A 14515-nucleotide genomic window follows, 5' to 3' on the forward strand; every position below is an offset into this window, starting at 1 on the left:
AAAAAAAAAAAAAAAAAAAAAAAAAAAAAAAAAAAAAAAAACATATATAAATAAAATATAATATAATAAATAAATTAAATGGGTCATACACATATATAATATATATATATATATATATTTTTTTTAATTTATTTAACTTGAAGAAGTAACCAACTCCACCAGATATACTCAGACATAGGAGAAATCATATTTGTTGCAATTTCTGGATTCGTATAATAATCTTCCAGATAATGAGTCCTATGCACTTTTGTATACGACACTATATATCTTCTTGAATTTAATATATTATTTGTCGTTTTGTTTTTTAAATCCATCATCATAATTCTGTGTCCAGAAGGATTATACATCCTTTTCGTTATTTCCTTACTAATACTTCTGACATACATTTTCTTTTTGTTTCTTTTTTTATTACACTTTTACAAAAATATATTAAAATATTATGTAAAACTATTTAATTTTAATTATATAATATTATTTTGAATATTCTTTATATAGGATGCTTTCCGCACGAAAAAAAAAAAAAAAAAAAACATATAAATGTAAATGTAAATGTATGTATATATATATATATATATATATATATATATATATATATTTATTTATTTATTTACATTTATATGTTTATTTTTTTTGGTTCCTCTGTTTTATATTATTTTCAATATATATTATATATACACATACATATTTATTCATATGTGCATTCTGTACATTTTTCCTTATCCTTTATTTTTTATATATAAATGGATATTTTTTTAAGAGATACAAATGATTTTATATTATTTATTAAAAAAAAAAAAAATACATATAAAAAAATAATACTTTTTTAATTATGCATGAAATGGTTTATACCATAAAATAATAATATATATAAAAAAATAAAATATAACATATACATGATATATATATATTATATGTATCCATTTTAATATTATATATATTTAAAGATGTACATAATGAAATGGTTATAATCCTTTAAAAAAAAAAAAATAATAAAATAATAATGAATAAATCATATATTTTTCATTATAAAATAAATGTTATATATATATATATATATATATATATATTTATTTATTTATTTATTTATATTATATTGTTATTTTTTTTGACTGGTGGACAGAGGGTATCCTCATCATCCTTTATCTCATTTATTATTTTTTCTACTTGCGTATTATTATTCCTTCTCTTAATATTTTTCATTAGTATAGATATACCATGTAAACTTAACTTCCCCATCATAATAATAGCTATACCAGTAAAAGCCAAAAGAGAAGATGTAACTTCTATTACTTTATGGCAAAATATATTTTCCTCTTTTTTTTGATCTCTTTCTAAAAGTATATGATATGGAGGTGTATAGGTTAATTGTTCATAAGGTGAAGATGAATATATCATATTGTGATCGTATACTTGTTCATTTAATCTATTGTCATATGATGGATATATATTATTTGGATCGATATCATATGTTTCATTTTCATTATTATTAATACATAAACAATTTAATATATCATAATTCCATATTTTTTCTTTTTTTCTTTTTCCTTCACACACTCGGTTGTTATATAAATTATCCGATTGATTATATGTACAAAATGGATTCATCATATTTATTATATTATCATCATATCCTTGAAATAATGGTAATTCTCCTCTATATGCAGTATCTAACATTCTTTTTTTTTCTACACAGTTTTCGATATTTTCAGGTATATATCTAGGAATAGGTATTTCATTATATATTTCTCTTCTAGGCCTAAATGGTACTTTTATCTCTTTAGGGATATATTTATATCTTTTATATTTTCTTTTTACATATTTATCTATATATTCTATTTGTGGTACTTTTACTTCTTTATATACTGGTTTTATCCTTAACCTTTTATTAGGTACTTGAACATTTTTATATACATACTTATCTTGATATATTGGTGTCTCCACCTCTTTTATTAATGGATACGTACGATATTCCACCCTAGGAATTTCTACAATTTTGTTTTTATATTCTACCTTGGGCACATTTATCGTCGTTTCTTGTATTATGTTCTTTATTTCTCTGTTCGGCGCTGTCTTCAAAAAGGGAAAACCATAAAATAAATAATATATATAAATGTGTAAATGTGTAGAAATAAAGAAGTTTTATATATATTTATATATTTATACATTTATACATTTATATATATGTATGTACGTATTTATATTACTTCATATAAAGGATAGTCTAATTCTACAGTTGTACTAGGAGAATCCGCCACATTTTGAGGTATTAAAAATGGAGGGCGACCGAACATATAGTTCTTTTTATCTTCACAAATATTATCACACATTATTAATTTTTATTTTTAAATCACAAAAGATATAAGATATGGAATAGACAAAATAATAAATAAATAATGAAATAAATTAAATTAAATAAAAAATATAAATTAATTGAAAAAAAAAAAAAAAGGACAAAAAAAAAATGACAAAAAAAAAAGAACAAGAAAAAAATGACAAAATTGTGCATATATTCTCTAGGGAGTAAAAGTTTTGATATACACAAATATACAAATTTAATTACTTATACGGTTACTTAATTATATACATATTTATATTTAATTATATATTTAATTAATTATTTATATTACTTAAGATAATATAAAGAACAACATATTGATATTGCCATTTAACAAAAAATAAAATAAAATAAAAGGAATATTTTTTGAAACTTTAAAAATACTTTTTTTTTTATTATATAAAATAAATAAGATTAAATATAATAATAAGCTCACATGCCGTACATTTTTTAAAACAACCAAAATTTAACTAAAATTTTTGTACTTCAAAAATAATAGACCTTTTAAATATTATATATATATATATATATATATATATATATATTATATTGTTTTTAATTTATAATATTATATGGAAAATAGGATAATTCTTTTTTTTTTTATGTGTGTAGAACAAAACCAAAAAAAAAAGAAAAAAAACAAATAATAAAACAAATAATAAAATAAATATTAAAATAAATATTAAAATAAATATTAAAATAAATATTAAACCCCGCATGTATTTTGTGTGTACTAATTATAATCAACTTATGAACATATTAGAACAAAAAATGTTTCTCCATTTATATAATTTAGTTTAGGTATAATATATTTTTATATAAAAAATATATATATATATATATATTTTTTTTTTTTTTTTTTTTTTTATATTAACATTTCAGGTGTTCATATTAATTTTTGTATGAACTGTTCAGAAAATAATTTAGGGAATTTGCTAATAAATGGAAAATATAGACATTTTTTTTTTTATTTTTTAAAATAAAAATGTAACATAAAACAAAATGGCTATTTTTTATAGTACAAAATATTTATTATATATAATTAAAATGTTATAAATTATTTGGTATATATATATATATATATATATATCATATATATTTATTAATTTATTCATTTATAAAATATTTGTAATAATTTAATATATGAGAAAAAGAAATCACAATTTGTATAGCAAGTTTTGGTTTATAATAAACAAAAAAAAGAAAAAAAGAAAAAAAGAAAAAAAGAAAAAAAAAAAAAGAAAAAAAAGACATGTTAAAATGAATGCAAAGTGAAAATGTTATGAAACTCTCAAATGAATGTATTTTAATTAATATATTTTAATTAATATATTTTAATTAATATTTAAATTAATAATCATCCAAAATTATAAACGGATCAATAAAAAAATGAAACATAATAATGTACTCAAAGGTTTAACTTAATGAGAAACAAAAAAAAAAAAACAAAAAAATATCACACACACATAAATATAAACAAATATACATATATATATATATATATTTATTTATTTATTTATTTATTTATTTATTTATATTGTTACTTGATATTCATATTTGGCGGATAAGACATCAATATATTGCGCGTTCCTGTAAATGTAAATATTCTGAAATAAGAATGGAGTAAAATATATATCATTGGTACTATGTATAATTATCAATATATAATTTGTTACATACATTTCAATTAATTTATCATTCCCCAATTTTTAAAGAGTTAATAAATTTTTAGAATTTTTTAATCTAGATATTTTTATATAAATAATTATTAATATACAAAAAAAAAAAAAAAAAATTGACAACTTTTTGATTACGCACAAATGTATATTTTAAAATACACAAATTCGTATCTGCTGATAACATTATATATATATATATATATATATATATATATATATATATATATGTATTATTACAATAATATACATTTATTTTATTAACTTTAGACGATTTTAATTTTTCAAGGGATATATAAGAATTATAATGTTAGTTATTATTATATGATCTGTTACATTTATCGACATATTTTAATTGATAATTTATATTTTCTTCACCTAATTTGTCTTCTTTTTCATGATATAAGCAAAAATAAATTTCCTTATTTTCAAATAAAATACATCCATGATTACAAGATATATGACTAATTAATTTTTGAGGTTTTTAATTTATTAATTTTATTTAAAATATTTTATCATTTGATATTTTAATAAATACAAAATATTTTTTTTTTTTTTTTTTTATTTACAATTTGATTATTCATATAAGTGTCTTCTTCATTAGAATTATCATTTTCTATAGATTGACTATTTCTTTGAATATTTTTATTTTCTTCATTTTTAAAATAAGTATATTTGTATGAATTTTTTCCATTTTTTTTTTTTTTTTTTTTTCCTTTTGTTATAAAAACAATTGTTCCTAGTAACATTTTCATCACTGAACATAATATAATTATTAATTATTTTTACATAATATTACTTTAATTCTTTTTGCGTTAATATTATAATGAATATTATTTGATTTTTTATTTGTTATTTTTCTAAAGTCACGTGGTGTATCATTATATCTATGTATGAGAGGAAAAGGATTATTTTTATTAAATATGGAATTATTATTGTAAGCACTTGATTGTGTGTCATCGTGATAATTGTGTTTAGGCATAAACATATGTTGATTAATATTATTATTGTTCTTATTTTTCTTATTATTGTTCTTATTTTTCTTATTATTGTTCTTATTTTTCTTATTATTGTTCTTATTTTTCTTATTATTGTTCTTATTTTTCTTATTATTGTTCTTGTTTTTCTTATTATTGTTATTATTAATTATGATTGATATTTTCCTTTTTTCTTATTTTATTTTTTTTTTTTTTACCTGAACATGTTCATAATTTTTATTGAGAGTAATTATTGGCTAGTTCATAAAACTTTTTTGAATTATATTGATGAGTATAACAATTGCATAATTTTCTTTTTCTTTTTTTAATTAAATAATTGTATGATCATTTTAAGATAATTGAAAAAATTAAATGTACAATTTTATGTTTTATATGTTGATCGTTTATTTCTGGTAAGGTAGCTAATAGAATGTGTAATTTCAAATTTTGTTCTTTTAAATAATGTGTAATAATAATTTTTATTTTTTTGATGATTGCATTTTGTGAGTCTACATTTGTATTAATGCCTACGTATAAATTATTTATATTAAGGAAACAGAAAATAAATTTATAGAATCGTATTGATTATTTTGTATATTACAAGACATAATCTTCTTCTTCTTCTTCCTCTTATTATTATTATTATTATTTATATAATAATAATAAAAAAAATAATCATAATAATCATCAATTTCTTTTTGTTCATTAATATTATAATTTGTGTCTTCCCTTGGATATTGTTTCATATAATTTTCGTTTGCAATATTATCAAAATAAATATCGCCTAGATAATTACACGAAACAATTTGTATACTAACAATTTCGTTATTTATGGTAACATTAAGGTGTTTCCATTTCTTAAAATGTTCTACATGCGAAACATATTTGCTATTGTTTATAAACGTACAATTTTTTATTTGATAAATAATATACAAGAATATGCCATCTTGAAAAATCAATTAATTTTATGTAATAATTTTGAAACACTTCATTGTTAAATATACAAACATTCATATGAATCCCGAGCTGTGCATAAAATATTTTATTATGGAAAGCTATTAATTCATTAGTAAACCTTTTAAAGACCCCGCCAAAACCAACAATACTTTAACTGATATTATATTTTTTTTTTTTTATATTGGAAATATATTTAATTTACTTCCCTAAAAATAAATAAATATATACATATATTATATGTATATATATATATATATATATATGTTTTTTTTTTTGGGAGGAAACAAATGAAAGTATTAGAGACTAATGATAAGAAAAAAAAAAAAAAAAAAAAAATTAATAATAATATATATATTTATCTACACAATATTAAAATAAGATACTTCTAATTAACCATTATTATAAAAATAAATACATTTTGATTTTTTTTTTTTTTTTTTTTTTATCCTGTATTTAATAAATACCTGTTTATATAAAATTGTGTAGATAATGAAATGTACTCTCCATATAAAATAAAATGAAGTGTAAATTTTTTTTTTTTTTTTTTTTTTTTTTTTTAATAATATTCTAATATTTTAAATTTTGATTAGATGTTGGTATAATTAAATAAAGCTTATTTATTAAATGTAAGAATTAATTTAATATAATAATGATATATATAAAATATATATATATATATATATATATATATATATATTTATATTTATATATATATTATTATGTTTGGATGTAGGATGTAAATATATAAAAAGTAACTTTTAGTATAGGTATTCCATTAAAATAATTTAACTTTTATATAAATATAAAACCGATTATATGTTGTAGACTTTGAAGATGAAAAAAAAAAAAAAAAAAAAAAAAGTGAACAAATGTATGATGTATTTATGAACACGCGAAAATTATTAATATTTTAAAAAAGGAGAAATATAAATATACACACATATATATATGTATAAATAAAATATATATATATATATATATATATATATTTTTTATGTCCATTTCGATGTATTATTAAATGAAATGATTAGGAAGTGTGTTGAGCTATTTTATTTTAAGAATCCTCGATGGATCCCTCCTTCGAAATATAACTTAAAGTGTAGTAGAAGGTTATATCATAAACATATGATTAACAAAGAAAAAATAATAAGAAAAAGATTCTCATATGAATATATAAATGATGATGAAAATTTTTTGTTTAATAAATATAATTGTGTAAACTCTTTGGTTAATTATTACTATGTTAATAAAAAATTTGAAGAAATAAATTTATTAATTACAAATGAACAAGATGATGGTAAATATATGGATGATATTATTAATATATTGTATGTTCTTTGTGTGAAGGGTAATATTAGTATACTCGATAGAAGAATAAAATATTATGTTTCTTATATATTAACATATGTGAATAAATATATGAGAGAATTGTCTGATCATAAAAATAAAAAGGTAAGCAAGAATCAACATAATGATATACACAATAATATACATAAAGATATTACCAATGATGAGTGTAGTAATATACATAAAAATATTACTAATGATGAGTGTAGTAATATACATAAAGATATTACTAATTATGAGTGTAGTAATATACATAAAGATATTACTAATAATGAGTGTAGTAATATACATAAAGATATTACCAATGATGAGTGTAGTAATATACATAAAGATATTACTAATGATGAGGGTAGTAATATACATAAAGATATTACCAATGATGAGTGTAATAAAAAAAAGAATGGTTGTGTGCAGATGTACGAGGATGATAATTATTACAATAGTCATAATATATACAATAATGTTAATATAAAAGAAGAGAATACGATTATTCATAAGAAGAAAAAATTTATTAGTATTAAGAGTTATTTATTATTTCTTAATATTTTAAAAGTATTAGATATGAAAAATGATTTTAATATATTGTTAAAATATGTAAGTGAAAATATTCATTTTTTTTCCATAGATATTATTCACAAAATAGCCTTTAATTATGATATAAAAAATATGAATAATATAAATAATAATAATCATGAAATATTTTTTAAAGGAATATTAGACTATATATATACGTTAATAGATTATAATCCTTCTATATATTATAACCAAATGAAAAGTATTAATTTATGTATTAATATATGTACGAACTATTTTTTTGAGAAACGATATATAAGAGAACAAAAAAAAAAAAATGATAATGAAGATATTATGTATATGTATAATTTAAATTATATATATATAAATCATATTATAACCTTTCATAATTTAATACATCAATATAATAGAACAACAAATAATATAAAAAATTATAAATCAGAAAAAGAATATGAAAATAAAAAAACTTCATGTCTTTTTAACAAAAGTAAAAAAATTATAACAGATGATGTATCACATATTTTACAAGAAGGTAATATATCAAAAAGTACTGTTCAATCTAAATCACAAGATAGAAAAGAATGTATAAATTCAGAAGACAATTTAAATATTATAAATGAAAAATTTAAATATATTAATGACTTTTATTTTAATTATTATATGATTGATACTATATATATTTTATATAATTATTATACAAATTTATTAAGGGAAAAAAAAAAAAAAAAAAAAAAAAAAAAAATAATAATGAAACAGAACCATCAACAAAAAGAAGAATATTTCCTTTTGTATATACCAGACGTAAAAAATAATATTACGAATATATTGTTACATTTTATTAATATTATACATATCAACCTAAATACAAATCAACAAAAAATTAAAAATAAGAAAATTATACAAGCATTAGAAAGAATTTTAAAGTTAAGTTACGAATTTAAACATAAATCATTTAATTATGAATCATTTATATTAAATTATTGCAATATGTTATTAGTTAGTAAACTTGATCTCTCATTAATTGACAATATAAAAATATTAACTATTTTTAAACATATAAGAAAATCACACAGGGAGACACATGAACACAATGTAGAGACACAAAGAAAACAAAGAATAGATAAGCCATTCAATACATGTCAACAAAAAGAAAAAAAATTAAACGACAACAAAATAATGTATGTTACAGAACAATGTGGAAATATTAATGAAATATATGATATAGAAGATAATACATATATTGAACATACTAGTTTACATATTAATCAATCAAATATTTCTCATATAAGAGAAAATAATTTCGAATCATATGATATAAACAAACATTTGGATAATATGATAAAATTAGTTTGTAGTAATTTAAAAACTTGTGTACATAATTCATGTGGTAATAACATATGTATGTTAATTCCTCTAATTTATGAATTTCATAAATATATGGATTGTGAATTGAAAAATATATTAATCGTTCAAATTACATGTAATAAACATAATATAAATGAAAATAATTTAATAAATATACTAAGAGTATTTTGTAAAATAAAATATAGAAATGATATGTTGGATCAATTTTTTTATAACCAAAAGAAATTTAATTTTTATAATAACTATTTGGGGAGTGAACAACAAGGAGATAAGAAAAATGTATATATCTTTTCTTGTCCAAAGAATTTCTTTTTATTCTTTTATTATAAAAGTAAAAATAATTTATTCAATTATAAAGATATGTATTATATTGAAAATTATGTACAAAATAATTTCTTAGAAATGAATATAAAAGATTTCCTTCTACTACTATTAATTTATTATAAAAATAAAGCTTTTTTATTACCACAATTGTTAATTAAAATTCTTTCTATTGTTAATAATGGGAAAAAACTAATCACTGAAAAAGAATTATTATTCTTCTTATACTTATTTTCAAAAAATTATTATCATTTGTCAAACGATAATAATAGTGAATGGATAGATCAAAATGATAAAAATACACATTTAATCCGAAAAATTAACTTATTTAGAAAAAGTCAATATATTCAAGAACATATCAACCATTTTATCAACCTAATTAATGATTTATTTTATTTTATTTATAATGAAAAAACAATTAATTATCCACCTGAACAAGTCAGGCTTCTTTTACAAGAAAAAAAAAAAAAAAAAAAAAAGATAATAATAAATAAAAAAAACAGCGAAAATGGTGAACTAGCCAAAACGATGAATGATGAGACAAATAAGGACAATATGGGTTATGAAATATATGAAGAAAGTGAATCTAATAGTGAATTAAATCAAATAAGTAATAATATGAATTCTATTGATGAATATAAAATAAATTTTACCATATTAAAAACAAATTTGATAATGATGAAAATATTATATAATATATATTATGCTTATTTTTCTTCATTATTGGAGAAAGGAAAAAGAGAAGAAAAAAATATTCTGAACAGTCATCACGAAAAATTATTGAATCATTTGTATATATGTTTTAATGAAAATTATTCAAAAAATGTTGAAGAAATTAAAGACGTAGCACCTTTGTTATATTATTTTACATATTTTAATTTATATTCATCTTTTTATTTCGAAAAACAAATGTCATATATAATGATGAATAATATAATAGATGAGCGATTAATTAAATATGTGATGCTTAGTCACGTGTGTGTAAAAAAAATTATTCCGCGTGAAATTAAAAGCATTATAAAAAAATATGTGTTAGAAAATTTTGTACATTTTAGTGGTTCTTTTAAAATTTTATGTTTTAGATTAAGTCATCACTTTTTAGATGTACCGAATGGTGTAGCACTGGAGGGGAAAAAGAATAATGTGGGGACAGAAAAAAATGTGGACACAGAAAAAAATGTGGACACAGAAAAAAATGTGGAGACAGAAAAAAATGTGGGGACTGAAAAAAATGTGGGGACAGAAAAAAATGTGGACATATCAATATTTAATAAACTCTTAAATGATTTGTTGATAAATTTAGATCATATGAAACCAAATCATTATTTAGTTATATATTTTACCATTTCCAATAATATGATAAAAAATAAAAAATATTATATCGAATTATTTTATCATATGAATAAGATAGCCACATGTTATAATAATGAACAGTTATTTTCGATACTTTACTACATGTATAAAACAGGATATAGTAAACCAAAAATAAGGAAAAAAATAAGAAACCTTATTTTGTTTCGTCATAAAAAGAGGTTAATACATTTAAGTATGTATATTAAATATATTTTACCTCTTGATGAATTTGGTATATATCACTTATTGCCAATTAAATGTCAGAATATTATATATGACAAGGTATAAAAAAAAAAGGAAACAAGAGGAATATATATATGAATAGATATGCATATCGTTTTTTTGTATTATATATATATATATATATATATATATATATATATTTATTTATTTATTTATTAATTTATTCTCTATCGTTTATCTTATAGCTAACAGTCGATGTAAAATCTTTAATACGACCACCTTTGCAACACATGGAAGTAAGAAAAATAGAAACTTTAATTATGGGAATAATTTTTTTTTTCAAAAATAAAAAAACGAAAAAAAGATATATATTTATTATTCCTAGTGATATTTTTTCTTATATATATATATATATATATATATTTTTTGAAGACGCAGATTAATGAGGTCAAAAATATAAAAGTAAAAAATAAGAAGAAAAAGGTAAAATGATATATACAAAAATATATATATATATATATATATATATATATATATATGTATTTTTTTTTTATTTTTTATTTTATATATATATATTTTTTTTTTGAATATCAGGGTGAAACCTTGGAAGAATCGTCCAAAGGAAATGAACAGAACGATGCTCCTATATATATCTTTGAACAAATGGTCAAAAATTATTAAATTGTTAAATATGTATGTATATATATATATATATATATATATATATATATATTTTGTAAAAAAATATCTTTTTTATATTTATTTGTTTTTCTACATATAAATTTATTATTAATTTTTTTATGTTATATGAAAGTGACAATAAATTTTTAAACATAAATTATTATTTAATGTGGGTATTTTTGAAATTAATATATATAAAAAAAAAAAAAAAAAAAAAAAAATACAACAGCTTATGGGTAAATAATATTTAATAATATATAATAATATATTTATTATATAAATATAATTATATATATATGTAATATAATATATATTTTTTTTTTAATATATGTAATATATATTATATTATAATCTTAATTATTTTGATATTTTATGAAAATATCAGATTTATAAGAATATTTTATTTTTGATATTGTTATAAAAATATTACAGTATATATATATATATATATATATATATATATATATATATATTATTATATAAAATAATTATATTTATAAATTTTAAAAAAGTATTATGATTTATAAAAAAAACAAATATACTTCCATGAAGTATATACTTTTCATTGTTTGTATTTAAAAAGTAAAAAAAAAAAAAAAAGAAGATATATTATATTTCTTACTTACAATGAATGGTAAAAATATGGAGGACGAAGAAATTGAAAATGTTGATGAAGAAGTTGGTGAAGATGTTGATGAAGATGTGATTTTTGAAGGTATAGAAAATAAAAATGATATAATTGATTTAAGTTCAGATGATGAAGAGTTATATAAGAATAGTACAGATGTTAATGATGAAATAATAAAATATAAAGAGAAATATATATCTTATAACAAAAAGTTTTATACTAATAAAAGTATATATTGTATAAATTCTTTTAAAAAATGGATATATTTTGGTAGTATAAATAATAAGTGTTATTTATATAATAATTTTGATGATGATTTGAAGAATTACATTATGAGTATCACAGGCCATAATAATAATTATAATAATAATTATAATAATATTTGTAGTAGTAATAATTATGATAATATAAATTTTGGGCATGAAAAAAATAAAAAAATAAATTTACGTGATTTAAAACATCAAATATATAGTGATACTATTACAAATATAAAAATATCGAATAACTTTCAATATGTTGCTTTGTCTATATATAATGGAGATATATATATATATGAAAATAATAACCATAATAGTTCAGAAATTATTAATTACAATTTAAATAATATGAAGAAAAATATAAATAATAGCAATTGTTTATTGGATATATGTAATTGGGATATGGAAAAAAAAACAAATGAATATATATTAAATGAAAATATGAAATTAATAAATATATTAAGTATTAATAATGATAATGAAAAAAGAGATTTAGAATATTCCATGTTTTGTTTATATCATGAGCATATATTTATAAGTATATATGTAAATTGTACAAATATTTATGTATGGGATGTATTAGAAGGAACTCCAATAAATATTATACATACTATACAAGTACCTACATTTCTAAACTTATGTAATTACGAAAATAAATATTATATGATAGTTGGGTTCAATAACGGAGAAAGTTGTGTGTATGACTATGATATATATAACGCAAAAAAGATTGGGAAAATACAAGGAAAACATGATGATAAAAATAAATATTGTGATATTTATAAAAATGTGCATGATAATACATATACAAATTCACATAATAATAATAATAATTGTTATTATAATGATGACGATATAAATGATGGGGTATTATGTATAGACAACAATCTTGGTAACGAAATATATACTTGTACCTTTAAAAATGTTATAAAAATATACAATATAAATAATAATAATCTGATTAATACATACACAAATTTACATGATGATTTAATAGATTATTGTTTATTTAATAATAAAAAATATAATTTATTTGCATCCTGTTCTTTAGACAATAAAATTAATATCTATGATTTTCAACATAATAAATCTATAAACCAATTTTATGTAAATTATCATTTTAATGAACCATATACAAAGGAACAAACCGAAAAAGGAATAAACTTCTTAAGATGGATTAATAGTAATTTACTTTTATTTACAAGTTTAAATGGTAATATATATATCTATGATATTAGATCCAGAAAATGTATTCATCAATTTTATTCTCACACCGACACTATATTTAATGTAAATCTTTCTCTTCATTTATATCAAAACAAAAATATTTTATCCATCTTAACAGCTAGCGATGATAATTCGTCCAACATGCACCTTCTGGACATATCTCCCCATTTATAAAAATAATAAAAAAAAAATATATATATATATATATTTATATATTTATATATTTATATTTATATGTTTGTGTTTATGATTATATATTTGTACAAATTAATAAAGGTACATTTTTAAAAAATAGATGGGAACCATGTAATATCAATATAAAGTACACACTATAGTATGTATTATAATTTATTCCTTACATATAATTTTTTTTTTTTTTAAATATGTAGAAAGATAAATGTTTATCTAATAATTTATATGATAAATAAATAAATAAATAAATATATATATATATATATATATATATATATGTCATTATTTTTTTTATTTTATTTTTAATTTTTGTGATTTAAAAATATATATATATATATAATTAATATGTATTATAACTAATTAAGTTAAATAAAAATAATTTTTTTTTTTTTTTTTTTTTTTTTTTTTTTTTTTTTTTTTTTTTTTTTTTTTTTTTTTTTTTTTTTTTTTTTTTTTTTTTTTTTTTTTTTTTTTTTTTTTTT

The 14515-nt window shown here is 17.9% G+C and overlaps 4 protein-coding genes and 1 pseudogene across 5 annotated transcripts in view, besides 1 other annotated feature; 2 read left to right on the forward strand and 3 right to left on the reverse strand.

Moving 5' to 3' along the window:
• The window catches only part of PRSY57_1028100 (hypothetical protein), a gene marked incomplete at both ends in the record, with an annotated part of 1045 nt that extends 659 nt beyond the window's left edge, over window positions 1–386 (reverse strand). Inside the window, one exon of the mRNA XM_012907870.2 lies at window positions 138–386. Within this exon, the coding sequence (XP_012763324.1) occupies window positions 138–386 (249 nt within the window). The remainder of the gene's footprint in view (window positions 1–137) is intronic.
• A 697-nt stretch (window positions 387–1083) lies between these two features.
• On the reverse strand, window positions 1084–2327 carry PRSY57_1028200 (hypothetical protein; the record flags this gene model as incomplete). Its single annotated transcript, XM_012907871.2, has 2 exons — window positions 1084–2070; window positions 2205–2327. 2 exons carry the CDS (start codon window positions 2325–2327, stop codon window positions 1084–1086), a joined length of 1110 nt encoding a protein of 369 aa, XP_012763325.2.
• Window positions 2328–3641: 1314 nt separating this feature from the next.
• On the reverse strand, window positions 3642–6116 carry PRSY57_1028300 (hypothetical protein; annotated as a pseudogene; the record flags this gene model as incomplete).
• Window positions 3642–6116: a sequence feature.
• An 852-nt stretch (window positions 6117–6968) lies between these two features.
• PRSY57_1028400 (hypothetical protein) lies at window positions 6969–11729 on the forward strand (the record flags this gene model as incomplete). Of its 2 annotated transcripts, none has more annotated exons than XM_012907872.2 (4): window positions 6969–11147; window positions 11294–11344; window positions 11481–11531; window positions 11643–11729. In XM_012907872.2, the coding sequence occupies 4 exons, from the start codon at window positions 6969–6971 to the stop codon at window positions 11727–11729; spliced, it is 4368 nt and encodes a 1455-aa protein (XP_012763326.2). The 2 variants fall into 2 exon arrangements, with proteins under 2 accessions (XP_012763326.2, XP_019970442.1); XM_020114896.1 differs by having other exon boundaries at window positions 11487–11531.
• A 627-nt stretch (window positions 11730–12356) lies between these two features.
• PRSY57_1028500 (hypothetical protein) lies at window positions 12357–14015 on the forward strand (the record flags this gene model as incomplete). Its single annotated transcript, XM_012907873.2, has 1 exon — window positions 12357–14015. One exon carries the CDS (start codon window positions 12357–12359, stop codon window positions 14013–14015), a length of 1659 nt encoding a protein of 552 aa, XP_012763327.2.
• Between the last annotated feature and the right edge of the window lie 500 nt (window positions 14016–14515).

The sequence above is a fragment of the Plasmodium reichenowi genome, chromosome 10 (assembly GCF_001601855.1).
Source record: "Plasmodium reichenowi strain SY57 chromosome 10, whole genome shotgun sequence".
NCBI classification, from domain to species: Eukaryota; Apicomplexa; class Aconoidasida; order Haemosporida; family Plasmodiidae; genus Plasmodium; species Plasmodium reichenowi.